The sequence below is a fragment of the Hevea brasiliensis genome, chromosome 17 (assembly GCF_030052815.1).
Source record: "Hevea brasiliensis isolate MT/VB/25A 57/8 chromosome 17, ASM3005281v1, whole genome shotgun sequence".
NCBI lineage: Eukaryota > Viridiplantae > Streptophyta > Magnoliopsida > Malpighiales > Euphorbiaceae > Hevea > Hevea brasiliensis.
In genome coordinates, this window is record NC_079509.1 from 58,798,368 (window position 1) to 58,819,667 (window position 21,300).

At 31.9% G+C, this 21,300-nt stretch overlaps 3 protein-coding genes across 7 annotated transcripts; all 3 read left to right on the top strand.

Moving 5' to 3' along the window:
- Positions 1 to 3,858: 3,858 nt before the first annotated feature.
- Positions 3,859 to 12,436, top strand: LOC131175374 (uncharacterized). Of its 3 annotated transcripts, XM_058139416.1 has the most exons (12): positions 3,861 to 4,130; positions 4,221 to 4,299; positions 4,388 to 4,475; positions 4,571 to 4,723; positions 5,639 to 5,770; positions 6,923 to 7,073; positions 7,177 to 7,215; positions 7,297 to 7,371; positions 7,925 to 7,984; positions 8,994 to 9,058; positions 11,299 to 11,389; positions 12,129 to 12,436. In XM_058139416.1, the coding sequence occupies exons 1-12, from the start codon at positions 4,035 to 4,037 to the stop codon at positions 12,171 to 12,173; spliced, it is 1,074 nt and encodes a 357-aa protein (XP_057995399.1). In that variant the 5' UTR covers positions 3,861 to 4,034; the 3' UTR covers positions 12,174 to 12,436. The 3 variants fall into 3 exon arrangements, with proteins under 3 accessions (XP_057995400.1, XP_057995401.1, XP_057995399.1); XM_058139417.1 differs by lacking the exon at positions 7,177 to 7,215 and having other exon boundaries at positions 3,859 to 4,130; XM_058139418.1 differs by lacking the exons at positions 7,177 to 7,215; positions 7,297 to 7,371 and having other exon boundaries at positions 3,859 to 4,130.
- Positions 12,437 to 14,270: 1,834 nt separating this feature from the next.
- On the top strand, positions 14,271 to 19,833 carry LOC110643066 (65-kDa microtubule-associated protein 3). Of its 3 annotated transcripts, XR_009145504.1 has the most exons (14): positions 14,273 to 14,629; positions 15,032 to 15,120; positions 15,216 to 15,422; positions 16,182 to 16,421; positions 16,516 to 16,725; positions 16,807 to 16,962; positions 17,080 to 17,239; positions 17,328 to 17,479; positions 17,567 to 17,654; positions 17,975 to 18,048; positions 18,164 to 18,238; positions 18,396 to 18,687; positions 18,796 to 18,901; positions 19,213 to 19,351. XR_009145504.1 is itself a non-coding variant. In XM_058139419.1 (13 exons), the coding sequence occupies exons 2-13, from the start codon at positions 15,049 to 15,051 to the stop codon at positions 19,671 to 19,673; spliced, it is 2,187 nt and encodes a 728-aa protein (XP_057995402.1). In that variant the 5' UTR covers positions 14,271 to 14,629; positions 15,032 to 15,048; the 3' UTR covers positions 19,674 to 19,833. The 3 variants fall into 3 exon arrangements, 2 of the variants coding, with proteins under 2 accessions (XP_057995402.1, XP_057995403.1); XM_058139419.1 differs by lacking the exon at positions 18,796 to 18,901 and having other exon boundaries at positions 14,271 to 14,629; positions 19,213 to 19,833; XM_058139420.1 differs by lacking the exon at positions 18,796 to 18,901 and having other exon boundaries at positions 14,271 to 14,629; positions 19,333 to 19,833.
- An 858-nt stretch (positions 19,834 to 20,691) lies between these two features.
- Positions 20,692 to 21,271, top strand: LOC131175325 (CASP-like protein 4D1). The gene is made up of 2 exons (XM_058139060.1): positions 20,692 to 20,902; positions 21,073 to 21,271. The coding sequence occupies exons 1-2, from the start codon at positions 20,718 to 20,720 to the stop codon at positions 21,269 to 21,271; spliced, it is 384 nt and encodes a 127-aa protein (XP_057995043.1). The 5' UTR covers positions 20,692 to 20,717.
- The last annotated feature ends 29 nt before the right edge of the window (positions 21,272 to 21,300 follow it).

The window sequence follows — 21,300 nt, forward strand, 5'->3', positions numbered from 1 at the left end:
AACTAAATGTTTTAAATACCTATTAGAAAATGCTCACCACTTATTAAAAATAAGAAAATTGTTTTAAAATTCCTTGTAGGGTACTTAATGAGTTATCTTTAGGTGAAGTACGGTAGTTCATTAGGTATTATATGGGATCATGTTATGCCTTACAGAGAGATAAGGTGTGACAATTTGGCTTAGTGTTTTCATATGAGTTGTTTCCCTGTGTCTCGTGGTTACACAAGTTCAAGAATTTCTAAATTTGAAGTTGTGTAAGATGAGTTATAGCCAATTAGCTAACCCTTACTCCTAGATCTTGTAACTCCAGGATTTCAGGTTTGTCTTAGAATTAATATCTAAGGGTCTTACACTCAAAATTTGAGTACGGTTTCTAAACCAAAGTTGTAGTCTATTTCTTAAGTTTTTAGATCAGTTTGGCTCATTTCAATTGAAGTTTTCTAGTGAAAGTTATGGTCTATTTACCATTCAGGTGTCAAATGGCACATCTGTCCAGGTGCTGGAATTTCAGGTTGGGAATTCCTGACTTCTCCTAGCAATTTCCCTAAGTTGCATTTGGTTATGGGTTATGGTCAAAACATAAAAATTGTAGCTATAGGTCTTATGAGGATTTTGGCTTTGAATCACTGTATTTTCAGTTTTGTAGGCTGAGTTACAACATTTTTGCCACAACTGGTCGAGTATCCTGAAACTCAGGATTTTCAGGTCAGGTTTGGTTCTGGTCAGGTTTGTTTGACTAATTTGGTCTAGCAATTTGGTTGAGTTAGGTTTAGAATTTGAGTAAGGTCTCTAAATCAAATTTATAGGTCTATGTCTTAGCTTTCCATATCATTTTGAATCATCTCATTTGAAGTTCTACATAGAAACTTAGGCCCTATTTTATACACTATCGTCACAATGCAATTTACTGGAGTTCTAGGAAATTCCAGTTTTAACACTTCCTACTTCCTCAAAATTTTCAACCAAATTACTTTGGGATTTTGGTCTCGGTCAAAACACAAGTATTGTAGATTTATGTCTTGTCTTTAATTTGGTATAAATTTCACTTCATTTTGAGTTATATAACTCAAGTTATAGGTAATTAAGTTCATAGAACTCAAGCTATCCAGAATCCAAATTTCACACACACCTCCACAATCAATCCATACTTCCATCAATTCATCAACATATCCTCAACAATCATTCATCCAAAGTTCATAATACATAATTAATCACAACAATTAGGGCAAAAATAAGAAAATCCCCAAATATACCAAACCCTAACAAAAAATTGTTCAGAACTTCCAAATTAAGAGATAATCACAGCACTAACCTTACTCCTTGGCTTTAAACAACCTTCAATCACCCTTCACTTCAATCAAACTCCACTTCCCCCTTGTATTCCACTTCTAGCCAGATTTCTCACTTGGAAATTTGGTGTGTTTTCTTCACTTCAAGGCTGGCTATGGACTTTTCTCAAGGTTTTCACTAAATTTGGTGAAGAAAGGTAGGTATTTGGAAGCTTAGATTTGGCGTATCAATGGTGGAAATAGAATAAAGAATGAAAGAAATTGAAAGAGAAGTTTGGACGACATAATTGTTGGTTGAAAAAGAATACTTTTTGAATTAAAAATAAATGGGGAGAAGTTGTCTAATTCTCATTTGATGGTAGCTTTTTATTAGGTCATGCTTATGTCATGGTTACATTATAAATGTAATTAAAATTGGCAATTCCTTTTCTTTTCTTTTCTTTATTTATTTCTACTTGAATTTTCATCAAAATTTCTTCATATTTCAACACATTAATTTCACTTAATTTAATTGACATTTTGGTTAAAAATCAACTCTTCAAATGAAATGACTAAAATGCCCTTCATTGAGTTCATCAAGTTATAATTGCCTTTACCGATTGGCATTGGTTTCCTTACATTTTCTTAACATTTTCATTGTCATTAATCCTTCAATTAAGTCCTAAATAAATGTCCCATAGAGTTCCTCATGAGTGTGGGGTAGCAACTGAACTTTCAGTTACTTCCCCGTAAGGTCACCCATCACCGGGACCTTCTGCTCATTTAACCGATTTGCACTTCGCTTCTTTTATTTTTCTTTAACTTTACTTGATCTTTATTCAACTAATGTATAACTTCTCACTCTAGTATAAGTATAGTTCCAGACATCCTGACTGTCCAAATAGATATAAGTTATCGAAATAGTAGAATGTATGAAACTATCTAAAGTGAGGGCGTTACAATAACGATTAAATTAAAGCTGATATAATAGAATAATATATCATATTGATAAGAGAGAATAATATAACTTGTTATTATGATGTGATTATTTTATAAAGGTTTCAAATGGTAGTTGGTTATAGAAAATCAATTGTATAATAATTAGCTAGCATAATCAGAGGGATATGTTTTCATTTAAAATGCATATTATCGGCATTGTCCTTGGTGATGTGTTTGGATGAGCTACTATCTGGGCTACTTGTTTGGGTGAGCTCTGTTTGGATGAATTACTTGTCTAAATTAGCTTGAGCTTTGTTTTGTTCATATGAACTACGAGTAGCTAATATTTGTCTACATGTGGTTAAGTTGATGTATTTGTGGCTAAGTCAAGCTAGTAAATCTACTTTTAGCTAAGCCAATCTATTTATAGTTGAATCAATATGGTCTATTTACTTGTGGCCAAGCCAAGCTATCGATATACTTATGACCGAGTCGAGCTGGCCGAGCTAAGCTAACTGATCTACCTATGGTCGACTCGAGTTGGCTGATCTACTTATAGTTAAACCAAACTAACCGATTTACTTTATGATCGAACTGAATTGATTAATCTACTTATGGCTAAACCGCTAATGCGGTTAGCTTATGAGCTATCCAATAACGAAAGTTTATAGATTAAGTATATATTTTGGAGGGCTATATCACTGGTTTTCCTATCGATTATGAATATTTAGATTAGGATGATAAGAAAATGCAACACCATATTCAGAGGAGAGGAGTTAGGATGAGGAGATGACTAAGAGGATAGCAAGACTATAGGAGAAGTCGAGGTCTTAAGGGAAGAAAAGAGAACAGCAGGAGTTGATGGCGCCAAATTAGGTGAGGAATTGAGAATAAGATAACCTTAATATGTAATTGTAAATATAAACCTCAAAAAACAGCATTTCTATTAAATTGTGGTTCAATTTCAATTTAATTAAAATTTTTTAGTATTGAATCAATTTGTTAAAAAGGCTGAACTGAATTTTGAATTAAAATGGTTTGATCGTTTTTTTTTTTTTTGTTTAAATTGAATTTCACTCAGCCACTAAATCAATGGCCTAGTTGATTTTTATATTTTTTCCCCATAAAATTTGAAAATTCATCAAGTATCTTGCTAGTTTTAAAAAATTGTGAAACTTTGACAAAGTTCTCAAAAGTCTGAATTATTATTTTTTTTTTTATCAATCTTCTAGAATTTTTAGGGATATTACATAAACAGTTCAAACCCTATCTATTATAAAGATACCTGCCATTTGGGTTTAAATGCCACAAGAAAAAGCAAATGCCTGCATTGGGTTATAATTTGAGTAAAATATTATTCTAATTTAGAATCACAAGCAAGAAACGATGACTCCATTGCAATTCATTCTTTAGAAAAATTATTATTTAATATCTATACTTTAATAAAATTAATTATTTATTTTTTTATTTTAAAAGATTATATTTTAAATTTAATTTTTTATTAAGTAATATATTTAAAGGAGATAAATTATTGTTATAGGATTATAAATTTTATATTAAAAAAAAATATATAATTATACTTTTTAAATTATATCAATTAAATGGAAGTTAAATTAATGCTTAAAATAATTGGAGGAACCATTCCCGCTCCAGAATAATTATACTACTCTCGCTCGCATTGGCCCCCTATCTTTGTCGTTGGCTGGACGCGACTGCTGAACAAAAAACTCAGTCTAACCTATCAACAAACAGATAATGGGTGAAAACTCAGACTGATTGTACTTGGTTTTAAGAATGAGTGGTTGAATTGTTTGGAGATTGGCAGAAATGGCTATCAGTACCTCTTCTGCTTTGGCTCTTCACGTCTCCTTGGCTTTCACAATCACTTCCACACCCACTGCCGGTACCAGACATGCTCTCCCAGTAAGAAAGAGTTACTTAGACGCGCATACACTTGTTTTTCTTTTTCCTGCATTTTCTTGCTAACCAAACAGAAATATTGATGTCTTGCAGATTCTCAACTCCATTGGGAATAGGAGGATTCTAGGGCTTGCCCGTTGTTCTCTCGGAGGAATATCAAAAAAAGGCCAAGGTGAAATTCCTCTCCACTCTTTCCTTCTGGGTTTGGCTTTTCACTGATATGCATGCATATAAATTCCTTTTATAGTCTGGAATTACAGGTGCATTTGATCCTGATCTCCGGCCGGTGCTTGAACTTGCTACTGATTCGGAATTGTATGAGCTCGAGAGAATTCTATTTGGTCCCAGGTCTTCTATGGAACTCAAACTCGGATTTGATTTGGTATTACATGAAAATTTTCCATGAGGAAGTTAAAAATGAAACTTTTTTTTCCCCGGTTCAGTTACTTCAGTCCTTTGCTAAAATCCATTACGGGGAGGAGAGTGGACATTGATTATGCCATAATCGAGGAAGACCTGGCAGAGCGGGAAGCTTTCATAGAAGCTCTGGAGTCCCGATTCCTATTCCTTGCTGCTGATGCCAGGTCAACTATAAGGTATTTGAACTTGAATTTCACGGGCATTTATAGATAATCTTGTGAGTTTCAAATATTCATCTACCATTATTTCTATGACTTAGCCAACTTCTTTGGTTCAATAACTCATTCACCCTTTAGATTTTTGTAAATTGAAAAACAATAGAATGGAAATTCCTGATTCACAAATATATGTGTCAGCATAAAAGGGGTGAGTGTTACTTATGCCTTGGGAACTTTGGCTTGGTTTGATATGTAACCTTTTTCCTTATATTAGAAGGAGGCTATATTTGTGATTGAGTGGCAGGAACTTTTAATCAGGTCAGGTGAGCCATTGATATGGCGCACTATATAAACTCAACTTGTTCTCAAAACTTAGCGAGAACTTGATTGATTTATATTTTTCATATTTGAACTCACCTTGAATGTATTCCTAGGACACTCAAGCTTCATTTAGTGGTCATAAAGGGGCTTAAGTTTTTTATTGTTCTTGAATTCAAGCTTGAACAAACTTGAATTGGCTTGGGTGTGAGCTCAATCTAGGGTTTCTCTTTATATTGTGTCTGTGATCATAAAATGACAAATATGATAAATTATCATTTAAATTTCACATAATATAAAATAAATAAAAATTTGGATGCTCAGGTAGGCTCTTAAGCCTCTTTAAGCTGAGTAATTGAAATCATCAAACTTAGCTTAACTCTAGTGTAGCTACTTGAGCATGAGCTTGACTTCATTACAATGCGGTTTTGCCTGAATACTCGCGAGTCAAGTCCAAATAGTTTACAAGTAGCTTGATTTGGCCCCACCCCTATCGAAATCATGATCTCAAGTCACAAATGAGCATATTTATAGTTGCACCAAAATTTATATTGCAGCATGACTACAAATTGACTGTTATGTTTAAACTGTGTTTCATTTGGTATCTTATGGCAGGGGTTGGAGGCCTTCATATAGAAATGTATTGCTTGCTGTTTGGAAAAAGTTAAATGTTCCTTGTTCTAGAAAATTGTCAACTGAAGACCTAGAAGCAGAAATTTTCCTTCATCTAGTTCAAGATTATTCAAGGTACTTTTTCCTTTTTATTGCTTATCACTTTGCTAAATTCTTACTTGAGAATTGTGGTTTTTTTCTTGGTCACCTAGTGTAGAAGTATTCATATGCTTGGTTCCCATGTAATTGAATTTGTGATCATAATCATATAGAAACTCATTGGTTAGAATGGATACCAGATTTTAAGACAATAGTAATGAAGTATTATTCACATAATTGTATTGTTTTGTGGACAAGCATGATAAATAAATAATCAATAGCTTAACATCATCTATTATTTTTTCCATTGTTCCATACCACTTTTGCAATTTCTCTGAGGTTCTAGTAATATTTAAAAAAAAAAAAAAACTTGTTGGTAAACGGTAATAATAAAACAAAACTTATTCTAAAATTTCAATTGTGAAATATATTTGTGATTACTTTTACTTTTTTTATGAAGTATATATTATAATAATTTTAAATTAAAATATTAGGCAATTATTATTTTTTAAATAAAAAGATAAGATCATACTTAATGCTATTTCTTCACCTTTTTTTTAACAACTTGCTTATTAATATATAAATTTTATCTTAATTTTAAAATGTTGCACTACATATTATTTTAATACTTGTCATGGTATTTACTAGTTTTATATTTGAAATATACATCTACAACAACAACAACAACAAAGCCTTAATACCAAACTAGTTGGGTTGAAATAGATTAAAAAATTTATATTTGAGTGATTAGACCATGAAATAATTAATATTTTTAATAAAATAATAATTATTTAACAAATAATATTTATAGAGTGAAAATGAAAATGGTGAATTGAAAAATAGAACAAATGAACATATTTTCTTGTTTTCCAACTTTCGATTTGAAAATGAAAAATTAGAAAATTGGGAAATGAAAATAGAACTTGTCTTCCACAATTAAACAAAGCCACAAGAATTTGTTGGTATTCTACCTTCTTGTTAGAACTCCAGAGTTGATGTAATTGACCTCTTATATTTCCTTTGTCTCATGGATGGATAGTTATTAGCTGTTCACTGTTGATGCCATTTGGTGTAATATCTTAAAGGGTCATCATTTCGAAGAAAATAATTTACATGTGGATAAATAAATTATATTTCTTTATTTGTAGTGCTTTATAGTGACCTAAAATTGCTATTTGGTTCATATAGTGAAGAATCAGATACTTTTCCATGCTTATGGGAATCATCTACGGTTACCGATGATCAAGGCAGTCTTGAACTTGGACCTAGGCAGTGGAAGGGACCAGCCCTTGCTGCTCGAAAACTTGGGCTAGCAGAGCTCCAATCAATGATTTTGAAGGTATTCATACGTAATAACTTAATTTATAGATTTTTTTAATACTTAAAAACGGTATGGATTCCCCCCTTTTAACTTCTTTTCTTCTTTTCCATTCTCTTTGTAGAGTGGTGGAATGTTTACATTGTCAAGATTTTATCAATTAGTAAGAGATGGACTTCTTGTTGTTTGTTTATTTGATTTGATTCTTTTCTTGTGCCCCTAAGCTAGTTTGATTTTGTCATAGTTTTCAAGGAAATTATCTGGGAAGTTGTTTCTAGAAGCTGCCAACTATCAAGTCAAAAAGGAAGTCATCAAGAAGGTACTTGCTCAGTGTCATAGTCCTAGGGAATTGACATGACATTAGGACTTGGGTGATTTCCCTCCAGGCCTAGAGATTTACACCAATAATCCACCCTGGGCCATTACGGACATCTCTTATGACACAATGTGGCCCTCGTGGCCAACTACTATTATCTAACCTTTAAAATAGAATCAATAGAAAAAACATACAAGCTTAGCTTCAGCTTCAATTGAGCCTTAGCAGCGTGCCCAGCATTTACTTTTCCCCATGCTTGATGACTCTACCAGCCTATAGTGAAGCCCAATGCCCTAGTCAGTGTTAATGAGGTGTTTTGTTCACTTGCAGCTCTTATGCTTGCCCACATCTGTGTAAATATATTGGCGAGATTTTGTTTTAGTTCTTCATGATTAAATGACAGCTTCTTTTCCATATAATTTGGCATCACCTAATTTGTTGAGTTTGTTGGCCATCTTCCTACAACCGCGCGGGCGTGCGCGCGTGCGCGTGCGTGTGTGTGTGTGTGTATTAGCAAAAGACAGCATCATGTATCCATATCTTTCCTTGTACACAGGGTGGACAATTAGCTGCGGTTAACTTGGAGTCCAGAGCAGCCTTGCTTGCAGCAAAGCAGGTGATTATATCATGACAATTATAATATTTTTATAAAATGATCTAATCGTAGTTTGGGATATGTGCTTAAAGTGGTTGGTCCTGCCACTGCTGTTAAAATTTCAAATTTGAAGGCTGGTTTGTTGACATTTAAATGAATCAATTACCTTGATGCTATTAAACTAGGATTTGCTGTATTGGTTACTTTAGAACTTAAGTAGTATGTACTAGAATTTTATGTTTAGTAATTAGTATAAATTGAGATTTTATTAATTAGAAAATATTTTAACAGGATGTGGATAATCTAAAATTTTAGTTTGTTAGTGGAAAAGTTTAGAATTGTAACATGTGGTTTAGAGGGTTTGACACTTAGATATAGAGTAATTTTTTTGGGTTATTTTAGTAACACGAGGTTCCATCTTTTTCCATTTTAGTACTATTTTGAGCAACATCATGAAAATTATGTTGAAATAGCATCTCTATTCGTAAAGTAACTGATAATATAAAACCAAATTCTTTATTAACAATTTTTGTAATATGCATAGAAAAAAAATCCATTTTTTGCATGTTTTATTTCTTTTATCTAAAGTATAATTTTATTTATTTTTTTTTTCAAAATTTTAAATGTGCCATTAAATTTGATACTATATGGTCATTTATGTAATTATTGCATGGATAATGTGCCAATCTAATTGTCATTTTATTTCATATGGACAGTATATAAATTGTACTTTTCATGATATTAACAAAAAATTTTATAAAAGGTTTCAATATATTAAACCTCATAGTACTAACGTGACACAAAAATTTTTATCTTTTAAGTGTTGGAGCTAAATTACAAATTGCATTTTTGAACATTTCCCTTGTTAATGCAGTAATTGAAACAGTTAATGGCTAAAATAATTTTAGCAACCTGGTACGTGGTTTTAGGGTAATTTTTTAATTATATATTTTCGATCTGTTTTATTAAAGTAGAATCAATGTTACTGTTCTTTTACGTTATTATTTTTTATTCTTTTGGCTATTGACAGGGTTTTGCTGGAGCTGCGTCAAGATATCTTGGTTTTAGGAGCATGATGTCATTACTTGGTCCATTGTAATGATCTCTTTTGCAACTATAAAACAACTTATAAATGTTCAAGCTTTGTTTGTTTCCAATCTTTGCTTATTCTTCGTCACTTGCATTGAGGTTTGTTATTGTGTTTTATCTTTGTTTTCTTCATATAAAATCCTAGGTTTGTATGGTTGATGATAAAGCAAATCTATGTGAACACTTTCTAGAAGATGGACATGACATGCATACTTGAGGACAGTAGTAATATGGATTTGAACGTCATGACAATTGAAACTCCATGGTTTTCTTATGGCTTAGGTCAATTAGGATTGCAATTCTCTTAGTCCCATATTTATTATGGTATGGTATGTTACATATTATGTGCATTGCAGGAAGTCCTGTTTGCAAATATACTACCTATATGAGGCTATTACTTTTATTTAGTTAGGCAATTGGAGCAACTTTAGTGCTCAAATATACAAGTTTTGCATGCTTGTTTTTAATGTTGTTTGATTATTGATAAGATCGGCTTTTGTTCATGACACTCTCTACTCGTTGACAATGATATCTAAGCAGTTGGATGATCTTGCAATTAATTGCTTAATTGTTTATTTCTTGAACATATGAAATTCCATAGACCATTGTTGTTCCATAGATTCTAAGTATTTTTAATAAATTTGCAAATCAAATTTGTTTTATCCATTGAGTTCATGAAGTGTTTACCCACCTTCCTTGCAGCTTTGATATGTGAGGCATTGATGCATCCCTATAATGGTTAAAGTTTTGACGGTTCGTGGAAGTGGTTAATTAGAAAGCAAGTTTTTGGGGTGTTTTGTTTCCACACAAATCATTGAAATAAATTTGATATCCTAGCTCATTTCAGCGGTCTTCCTTTCAAAATTAACCTAAAATATGTTCTCAAGTCTAAATGGCCAACTGTTTGTTTGTTGCTGAAACTAAGGGTGAGCAGTATTCAGTTCAAAGTTCAAACTGAAAAAAACCAACCGGACTGATTCAATTTGGAAATTTGGTTTGGTTTAATAGGAAATTCAGTTTCGTTTAAAATAATTCAGTTTTTAGATTCAGTTCAGTTTGGCTTTAAAACATTTCGAAAAAAAAGAACCAAACAGAAATAAATTAAATTTAAAAACTACTTAACACCTAAGATGCTAATCTTGCTACTGTTGGTTTCCCTCTTTTTTTTTTTAACTAAACATTTAACTAAATCCTACCCATCTATTTCAAATGATCTCAACCATTCATATCACAATATATATATATAGATATATATATATAAGGCAAGGATTTGCAAACCCTAGCCTCTATTTTCAAACCACAGCCCCCATCTGTTGTAATCTCACAGAAATTTCAGGTTAATTGATGGGCCTATAGAAAAAGATAATTGCAACATGTGCAAAAGGTATAAGCTGGTCCAAAAGGGAAAGTTTGTTGGTTCTCAAGTGGCATAGTAGGTCACTGGTGGTAGACTATAGTACAATGAACAGTACCTTTTATACTTGTTATGATATTGATATCATTTTTAGGAGGTAAATAATGATAGTTGTTGAGATTATGCTATGCTAATTTCCTCATTAATGATGGTTATATGTTTAAAGCAACCAACTCATATGTTACTTGTAGTTGAGATTTTCATGGCTGGAGATGCATACAAGTGGTTAATTTTGTTTTGACCAAAGCAACTGTTGTCAATTTTGGGCTTTATCGGTTAAGATCAGTCTATTATGGTCTTAAACAAGGTTTTAAATATTTCTTCAAGCTTCTTGTAGTGTTCAAGCTGTTTTTTATGTGCCTGATGAGTGGCATCTTGACCAACATAGAGTTGCTAAATTGCATGTGGGATGAGTGTTTCTCGCTTGTGTTCTTCCCTTTCAGTTTTTTTTTTTACCCCATTTTCTGTTCCCCTCACCATTCTGCAATTTGACTAAACCTGGGCTATTCTGTTAGATTGCTTTTATCAAGCCAAGTGATACTCTGCTTAATCACAACCAGACATTCAAATTTGGAGTCGTATACTCCTTTCTCTTGTCTTAGGCTTTTGTGATTGCTTCTTCTATGTAGAGCTAGATGACATAGGTTAACACTACAACATCAAGTTGTTGTTGAGACGGAGGAAACTCATTTTTTTAAGTAATTATGGTAAAATTTTTGCTTGCTTTCTGCTTAACAATTTCCACCACATTTGGCTTATTTGAGGAATTCTTTTGCTCAGGAAAACTAAAACTTGATCATGACCATTTCATTTATTTTGTTTTCTTGTGCAGGATGTGGGGAACATTTCTGGCAGATGTTGTTATACAAATGCTAGGAACTGATTATGCTAGAATCTTGCGTGCAATTTATGCATTTGCTGAGGTAATATATTGTCATGGCTGTTTACTTCTAAGCATTTGTTGTTGTCACCGTGCTTTATTTTGCAGTGTACGATGATAATACTTGTTTTTTTACTATAAGTGCACTGGACCTGTTCAAGAATTTTACTGCTAGATATAAGTTCTCTCATTTTAATTTCTCCTCTATCAAAAAGATGTAAAGCTTGAATCTAAATTATGTCAATTTAACAAGCAAGTATTTGTTGAAACATTGATTTACCTATTAAATTACTAAAATATCGCCCATCTCTACCCCAGATCCCAGCATCAGAATTCCATTTTTGTCTAAATTTTGGAATAAATAGGCCTCTAGATGCAGTGTTTCATTAGTGATTCTTTCAGGTTTTTGGCTTGTCACGTGAGTCTGAATTTCATATTTTTGTATGTGAAAAATAAGTATAATTATCTTTATATACCAAACGTTTGCTAATGAATACCCATCTTCAAAACTGTAACCTTCCCATGAATGAATAATTGTATTTTAAAATGACATAATTTAGTTTCAAGCTTTACTTCTTTTTAATAGAAGAGAAATTAAAATGAGAAAACTTTTACCAAGCAGTAGAATTCTTGAACAGGTCCAATGAATATAAGGCAAGACAAATTAATTATATAAATGCAATTGTGTATGGAACAACCTGAGTGTCACTTGGTTTCACAGTGAATATTATTGTTCAAATCTGTTTCTTTGATTGCCGCTAAGTTTATTGTGTTTGCCTCAGATTCGTGTCACTCGTACTTATAGGCCACCATCTGATAATTATTGAAATTTGGAGTGGAAGATTGCATGGAACTTTTTGCATGTTAGATGGAGAGCTTCAATCGGTTCTGCTGCAGATGTATATTATCATTAGACACTAACGGTCTCAGTTTTTTGCTTGAGATTAGCTGTTTACTGGTGTTTCATTTGGTCCAATGTCTCTTGGATAGAGTATTAGAGGTGAAAATCCACTAGATAATGCTGTATGTATATTGTTCTACATGGTCTGCAGCTTATATCAAATGTCCAATGCAGCTGGTAAATTTGACCTGTCGCCCATGAAATTTATGTCTATTTATAATATATAAAAATTTAATATAATAAATATGTGCATTTTTAATATTGAATCTAACATTTTGCTGACATCCAACATTAATAAAATGTGAATAATGTTTTTAATAAACTAAGGCTTCTTTTGTTTCAAGTTAAATATTTTTTTGAAAAATATTTTTTGCATTTTCTAGCGTTTATAGTATTCAGAAAATTAGATAACGAAAAATATTTTCTTGATAAAAGAAAGAATTAAGTTATTTTAATGAAAATGGTTTCCTCTTTTTAAAAAATGAAGTTATTTTTTATTTTTTAAATTTTTAATTATTTTATTAGAATGTAAAAATAATTATACGTATATAAATAAATATATATCATTAATTTCATATTAAAAAATATTTTTAAAAAATATTTTTTTATATATAAATTATTTTTTATGAAACAAATAAAATTTAAATATTCTAAACTTAAATAATGACTGAGAAGACAATAATGTGAACCTTTTTCTTTTGATGTCTAATATTTTTCCATGATTAGTTTCAACTGTTAATGTGAAAGTATGAAAGGATGATAATAGGTTAGCACATAACAAATAAAAAAAAGAAAAAGGAATAAATATTGAATTTTTCTCTAAATAAATAGTTATTTTATTCAAATTAATTTGATTTCAATAAATTATTTTATTTTATTTTATTATATTTCATTTTAAATAAAAATAATTTATAATTATAAATAAGACTTCGTTTAAAAATTATTTAAATTTTATTGCAATGCAGATATATATTTTATTATTTTAGTCATAATTGCTATTAAGTTTTTATTATTTTAAAATTGAATGAAAATATTTATATAATTTAATTTTGTTAAATATAAAGCATTTCTGTTAAATTTTGGGACTTCTTTTTGGTTAATTAATAGTTATTGGCTGATTAAATAGTGTAAATATTTTATTAATCCCTAAAATACCTTTAAAATTTTATTGGAGAAAAGAAATTTCACTATTTATTAATTTATTAAATGTGATATTTTTGTCAATGTGACTTATTCTTATTAATAATTAATTTGTTTCAAATTATTTATTTGTTTTATTTTTGGATTTAATTAAAATTTGATCATCAAAAGTGTAATTATTTGAATGAAAAAGTTGATATTTAAATGAAGATATTTTTAGCAATTTTTTTTAGCGTTAAGTGATAATAATAGTTATTTATTAATAAAATGATTTTATAATTATCAATAAGTTTTATTATAAACTCTCGAATTTAATAGCAAATTAAGGACGAATTTAGTTTTTTCCATTAATTTAATTTCTTGATTTCACTCTGTTTTGGACTAAAATTTAAATCTGTTTATACAAAAAAGTAATTTTATAATTTAAAAATATAAAAATGTTTATATATATATATATATATATATATATAGCAAGAAGGTATTACTGGAATCTGTCTCTTTTATATTATTATTACATAATTAATAGGTGACAAAATTTGACACATAATATTATTTTATTATATATAAGATATAATAAATAACCACAACTTATAAGATATTAATATATATTAAATATGTATATATTTTAATAATTTCTATTATAAAATTTTTATTAAAAAATTAGAGAGATAAAAATAATAAAAATAAAATTTAAAATAATTTAAAATTAGTGGTCAAAACTCAACAGAATGAATCAAATCAAAACCAATAATTATGTTTCAAAGTTTAAGAGAATTGATTAATTTTAATTTAAAATTAAAACAATTTGTTTGAAATTTGGATTCAAACCGGGTCTAGTTAGGCGTTAAGGTAACAGTATTTCGCCCAAAATGAAACAAAGCTTTAAAAAGTCTGCGTCTCATTTCAAAATTCAAATCTAAAAAGGCTCTCTCTCTCTTTATATGCACCGTCCCTCTGCTATGAAACTTCACTATTCTTGATGATTCAAACGAGAAATTGAGAAACTTGGCTCATCGCTCTTCAATCTCAACCAAGAAACTGGTCTTTCACAATCCCTGCTTTTCTAAAAGAAAATTTCATCTTGCACCTAATATTTTACGCAAATTACTCGTTTGTTTCACCCATTTTGAAGATTTGTGTGAAGAAATTGCTCAAGGGAAAAAAAGAGAAGAATTTTCCTCAATTTTCTCCAGAGGAAAGGAAATCTTACCAAAACTGCTCTGCCACCTCTCAATTGTTCAGGTTTCTGTTTCTCCTCCGATTTCCACTCACGTTTCTATTCCATTTTTCTTGTTTTTGTTAATTACCAGTTTAGTTGCCCAGAAAAATGTTGCAAAAGGAAGAAAAACCAAATCAAGTCGATTTCATTTGTTTTTCGGTATCACATTATAAAATTTTGCATTTAGCTTCAAAAAATTCCTCTGCTTTCCTGGATTATGGTTTCCTCGTGATTGAAACAGACGCAGTTATTGTTCTGTACTGGTATATTTTTTGAATAATGTGGTTGAGCTGGAATTGAACGGCAATTGAAAATGCATTAGGGGAAAAGGCACCAACATTCATGTGTTTACGTGTTTGATTTGCTGTTTACCAACTGTGGATTTATTTCTATTCAATGTTTTCATAACTTCTTCTTCTGGGCAGGCACAAGTTCTATTGACATGTCTAATCTTCAGAATGATCCACTTCTGCAAGTGGAAACGACCTGTGGATCCCTCCTTTACGAGTTGCAGGTTTATAAAATTTTAAGATAAAAAGATACCATATACTCTTTTGCTTACTTCAGATACTGAACTTTTTTTTTTCCGTATTCCATCATGATAATAAGATCATTTGGGATGAGGTTGGGGAGTTAAATACTGATAGAGATAGAATACTGCTTGAGCTGGAACAAGAGTGTCTTGAAGTATACAGAAGAAAGGTCGATCAGGCAAACAGGAATAGAGCTCAGCTAAGGCAAGCAATTGCTGATTCTGAAGCTGAACTTGCGGCTATCTGTTCTGCTATGGGAGAGCGACCTGTACATATTAGGCAGGTGAGAATGAAGTAATATTGACTTTTTCCTCTTTTTGTAGTTATTAATGTGGTTTATTTCCAACTAAAATTTTCGTTTTAAAGCATTGTGAAGTAGAATTTAATTTTTATTTTCTTTTTAACACATATAGAAATTATGAATTACCATAATTATGTAAAAGAATTAACAATATTCCGTCGGTGGCAATTTGAGTGATGAAACTAATCTTAGCATGCAGACAATGTTACTTCTAAAGGCATTGGAACAAACAAGTTCCATTGAATGTTTCAGACCTCAAATTTTTCATTTGGAATTCTATACCTATAATTCAAATATTTGCATCAAATTCAATCAAAATTGGGAATTTGCAAATGAATTCTAAAACAATAGAGTTTTGAAAATTTTCACAATGGTTTCACTTTATCTAAAATGAATTAATATGTAAATTATTATATAAGATATAAAACATGAAAATTCATTTTCAAATAAATGCTGTTTTTCAATTGTCATATGAATTTGTTTGCCTATCTCTAAATCCCCCTTCTTTCCAAAAAAAAAAAAAAAAAAGCAAAACAAAAAGATAAACGGTCTTTTTCCATAAATAAAATACACCTGTAGCAAAAGTAGAAATTTGGTCAGAGCAGCTTGCTGATCTGTCTCTTCTAAAGCAACATTTTATAAAAATTTGAGGATTACAACAGTTTTCAAGACAGACTACAATTACCTAGGAATTGGGCTGGCTCTCTCTCTCTCTCTCTCAGTTTGTATTATTTATTTCAGGCTGAACAAACTGCTGGAAGCTTGAAGGAAGAACTTCAAAGAATCCTTCCACAACTTGAGGAGATGCAGAAGAGGAAATTGGACAGAAGAAATCAGTTCCTTGAAGTTGTAGAGGAAATACAAAAGATCACAAATGAGATATATGGGTCTGCTGCTCGTATATTTGTTGATGAAACTGATCTGTCTTTGAGAAAACTTGAAGAGTTGCACAGACAGCTGCATGCACTTCAAAAAGAGAAGGTTTGAGTTTGTTTCCTTTCTCCTCCACATTCTAATTTTATGTATTACTTCTTAGAATCTTAATATTACTAATTGATCTTTTTCCTTTCTGCAGAGTGACCGCTTGAAGCAGGTTCAGGAGCATCTTGATACTTTAAACTCACTTTGCTTAGTGCTTGGTATGGATTTCAAGCACACATTTACAGAGGTTCATCCAAGTTTTGGTGTTACTGAAGGATCAAGGAACATCAATAATGATACAATTCAGCATTTGGCTACTGCAATACTCAAATTGAGAGAGATTAAGATACAAAGAATGCAGAAGGTAATGTTTGTGTAATTTTAAGTATACTTTTCATCCAGAAAGTTTTGTTATTGATCAACATTGTGCCATGAGTGATGACAGCTCCAAGATCTTGCAACTACAATGTTGGAGCTTTGGAATTTGATGGATACTCCAATTGAAGAGCAGCAAATGTTCCAGAATGTTACCTGTAACATAGCTGCTTCAGAACATGAAATCACTGAGCCAAACACTCTATCTGTGGACTTCATCAATTATGTGGGTAGCAAACATTTCTGAATTGTTTGTTTTTTTAGTATTATTGTTATTTTGATCTCTTGGTTTGAATTCTCATAGAAGTTTAGATATTTAATGTTAAAAGTCTTCAAATTGCAGGTTGAGGCAGAAGTCTCTCGGTTGGAAGAGTTGAAATCAAGCAAGATGAAAGATCTTGTTCTGAAGAAGAGATCAGAGCTGGAAGAGATCTGTAGAAAGACACATATTATTCCAGAAGCAGATACTGCAACAGAATATGCTATAGAAGTCATAGAATCTGGTACTTGTCTTTATGATATTACATCATTTTAACTTTTAATGCTAGTAGCATTTTAGCATTTATTGCGCATAGCTCCATGCTATTGCAGGAAATGTGGACCCTGCTAGTGTCCTTGAGCAGATTGAATTTCAAATAGGAAACGTTAAGGAAGAAGCTTTTAGCAGGAAGGAAATCCTTGAAAAGGTTGAGAAATGGCTGACTGCATGTGAGGAGGAGTGCTGGCTTGAGGAGTACAACAAGGTTGAGTTTCCAAATCATTGCTTTATATGTTTGCTTCATAATTTCTTAAATTTTATTGCTTGATTCTCACTTGGTGGCATTACACAGGATGAAAATCGATACAGTGCAGGGAGAGGAACTCATCTTACCCTGAAGCGTGCTGAAAAAGCTCGTTCTTTGGTTAATAAACTTCCAGGTATATGCCCTTCCTGTAGTTGACAACCTACATCTGACAGATGTGATAGAATCAGCCCGGTTTTGTTTTAGGAACATTAGACCTTGCTTCACTTGTCAAATTGTCAGCCTTTGTAAACTTTTATATGGACTGCTTTTATATTTAATTTGTTTTCCCAGGACTTATGGAGTCAAAAAAGAGCTTTTATTTTGATTGTGAGGGGCCTTATGGTCCACTTGTTAAAGAGCTTTCTGTACCTTGCAGCACACCATTGACATGATGAGTATTTTAGATAGTTTGGTTCTCATCTCATAGTAAGTTGCTCTTTCCATGTGGTCCAGGTATGGTGGAGGCATTGGCTTCAAAAACCATGGCATGGGAAAAGGAAAGAGGCGCTGAGTTCTTGTATGATGGTGTAAGTTGCTCAAGTTTTATGTCATGACTACCTGGTTTCACCAATTTCTCTTGTGCATAATCACTTGTTTTTGTGCATGAATTTTTGCTGAACTACTTACTAAAAAAATTTCCAGATTCGCCTTCTTGCCATGCTTGAAGAGTATACCATATTACGCCAGGAGAAAGAGGAAGAAAGACGGAGGCAGAGGGTATGGACCTGTCATTTACTCTATCATACTACATATTACCAAATGTCTTTTAACAGAGCATTGCATATGTTGATTCTATTTCTTTGGTGTGCATCATGGATTTTTTTGTACACAATATTGCTAATTTTGACTTGTCTTGGCTGTTTCTCTGTCCTAGGATCAGAAGAAATTGCAGGGTCAGCTGATAGCAGAGCAAGAGGCACTTTATGGGTCAAAACCAAGCCCTTCAAAGACTCAAAGTGTGAAAAAAGCTCCTAGAGTTTCAACTGGAGGTGCAAGCAACAAAAGACTCTCCCTTGGAGGAGCAATGCTGCACAATCCTAAATCTGATATAATTCAATCCAGCAAGGCTGCATCCCATTCACGTCCTGGCAAGAAAGTTGACCGAATCCACCAACACGATCCTTTAAATCACCGGCAGGATGATGGCTTTGCAGCATTGTCAGCTGGTAAGGTCTTTGAAAATGTGAAGTTACATATTTCACAAAAGGAGTTGGTAACCAACAAAATCATTGCTAAATATTTAAAATTTTTTTTTTCATTTTTTTTTGTTGAAGATGATATAATTGAAATTGAGCAATAACGGCTTGCCATTCTCCCTCGAGGCCTGGGGAAAACACCAACTGGTTCTTCACAATTCTCTAATTGTTGATTGTTGAAGAAGTAGGTTCTCTCTTTAAATTTTTTTATTAATGATAATAATTTTTGCTAAAAAATGAAACAAGGAGCCTTTATTTCCTCAACATACATTCTATTCAAAGGCAACTGTAAAACTTAGACAAACTGTATTACAACAATAATGTGAACTATTGACAGTTTCAGAAAGAAAAGAAAATGAAAAGAAAATTATGAATACTGCAAGGATTGGATATTTGTTAGGATGGTTTACTAGTGACTAGGATGTCCACTATTTGTTTGGCATGCTCGAAGTTCTTTGTTTAATTTTTTGCCGTTTCCTATTTTCTGTTTCATAGGTAGGAGAGGGTTGGATATTGCTGGTCTTCCTGCAAAAAAATTTTCCTTGAGAACTGTAAATGCTCCTGAACCAGAGTCACCAATGCGGCGGAAACCTTTCTCACCTATTTCTTCCACAGGATCGTCAAAAGCCAACATCTTAGATGATGTGATCACAGAACATTCTGAGCCATGTAAGAAGACACTAGCAACTAATGAACTGTCCTTTACTGCTACCCCTTCGAGAACTTCTCTCGCAGATGAAGAGAATAGGACTCCTAAGGCAATGCCAATCCCTGTGCCAAAAACACCTTCAACATTGTCTGTTCCAATGCAGACGACTATGACCCCAGCACCTCCATCAGTTCCATATGGTGCTAGTCCAGCAGAAGAGGTTCCTGAAGTAATCGAATACTCATTCGAGGAAATAAGAGCTGGATTTTTTCTTTCCAGAACTCATATTAAGTCGATACAAGTTTGACACTGTTAAAGCTTGAGTGAAACTGAATTGAACTGTTGTTATTTTTTATGTTTAATTTTCTTAATTCTTTTCTTCCCCAATTTTGGGGGACTTGTTTTGGGATAAGAATTGTAATTGGCTTTTACCATAGTGTATATAGATTGTTAGATTCAATTGAATATCTTTTAGGTAGGTGTGCATTTGAAATGAACATGATTTCCTCAGCTCAAGTAGTCTTATAATTTGTTTGGAAAACTTGTTATTGTTTTGTTGCTCAGTTGAAAAAATATGAAAACAAGTAAGTGCTATCAGCTGAGTCAATTTTTCAATAAGAGTTAGAATAAAAAAAAAAAGGGAAAATAATATTCTAAATAAGCTGGCTCTTATAGTGAATATCCTAAGGTAATTAGGATATTTCTTGTAGTGTTAATATGCCAAGGTAAGTTTGAGTATACTCTGACAAAAGCTTTGTTGATAAAATAGATTGAGAGCATTTAATTCTTCAATACTCGGTCGATGTGACTTAATACACTCTTGTCACGATCAATGCTTAACATTTAGAGTGAAATTTTTTGGACTAGACATTTACCTGTAGCTAACATTAATTGGGGTTGGTTCTAATATCAATTGGGATTTGGTTTTGATATCGTTGATAAAATAGACCGAGTTTAATATAATCTCATAATGTATCTTACAGATATGAAATATTTTTTTCTATTATTTAATAATGTAAGTTAGTTGAAAATTGGCTTTTAAATGTGAAATTAAAAGATACATGATGAAGGAATTTGATAAGTAAAATTTAAAAGATAAATCAACATTTTTCTCTTTGTGATTATAAATTGTTGGGTACAATATGGTTGACTTTCTCAAACTTTGTTTAGGTTCAGAATAAAAATATATCAATTCAATATAATTCAAGGTTCCCGCCGGCGATTGGATGTTTGAGAGAAAACTACAAAGTAGAAACAAGACAAATTTACTTGAAATAACCGAAGGATTAGGCTTGCATTCACCCAATAAAAAGGTTACTTTGGAGAGGCAGAAATTTCAAATGAAAAGATTATGGCATCCAAAGGCATAACCATAGCAGCCTCAACCCTTGCATTGAGGATCTTGACCCTCTCGGCTTTGGTTGCTTGTGTGGTTGTATTTATCATCAACTCCGTCTCTGTCAAAGTTGTTATAGAGGATTTAACCATAAACAATGAACCCACCAAAATCACTGTCAAGGACTTCATTGCATACAGGTAAGGATTTGCTTTTTAATACTTCAAACTTTTAAGTTGAGTAGTTTAAGAGGCTAGGCTATTCTTGAATTTTTACAAGCTTGAGCTTTTAGGTTGGTAACATAAGGAGCTATATTTATAGTTTCCGCTTTGGCTCTTATGTTCATATTGAAGTAATTTTAAAATTGCAGGTTTGTAATCTCTACAGCAATTATTGGAACAGCATATACAATATTGCAGCTACCTTTTGCTCTGAACTATGCCTGCACTGGAAAGAGAATGATGCGCAATGAATGCTTGCCAGAGTTCGACTTCTATGGAGACAAGGTCCAACCTATTCACTCAAACATAGAAGTTTATATTCCTGCAAATGGTTCAAAACTATCTTAAGTTAAAAGTTTCTTGACAGGTGATAAGCT

What these genes read in the sequence shown, in the direction of transcription:
- LOC131175374 (XM_058139416.1), top strand. Translation starts at nt 4,035, where the DNA reads ATGGCTATCAGTACCTCTTCTGCTTTGGCTCTTCACGTCTCCTTGGCT. An exon ending in AATATCAAAAAAAGGCCAAG is followed by an intron (nt 4,300 to 4,387) that starts GTGAAATTCCTC and finishes CTGGAATTACAG; the next exon opens with GTGCATTTGATCCTGATCTC. An exon ending in AAAAGGAAGTCATCAAGAAG is followed by an intron (nt 7,372 to 7,924) that starts GTACTTGCTCAG and finishes CCTTGTACACAG; the next exon opens with GGTGGACAATTAGCTGCGGT.
- LOC110643066 (XM_058139419.1), top strand. Translation starts at nt 15,049, where the DNA reads ATGTCTAATCTTCAGAATGATCCACTTCTGCAAGTGGAAACGACCTGT. An exon ending in GACCTGTACATATTAGGCAG is followed by an intron (nt 15,423 to 16,181) that starts GTGAGAATGAAG and finishes TATTTATTTCAG; the next exon opens with GCTGAACAAACTGCTGGAAG. An exon ending in AAGAAAGACGGAGGCAGAGG is followed by an intron (nt 18,239 to 18,395) that starts GTATGGACCTGT and finishes TCTCTGTCCTAG; the next exon opens with GATCAGAAGAAATTGCAGGG.
- LOC131175325 (XM_058139060.1), top strand. Translation starts at nt 20,718, where the DNA reads ATGGCATCCAAAGGCATAACCATAGCAGCCTCAACCCTTGCATTGAGG. An exon ending in AAGGACTTCATTGCATACAG is followed by an intron (nt 20,903 to 21,072) that starts GTAAGGATTTGC and finishes TTAAAATTGCAG; the next exon opens with GTTTGTAATCTCTACAGCAA.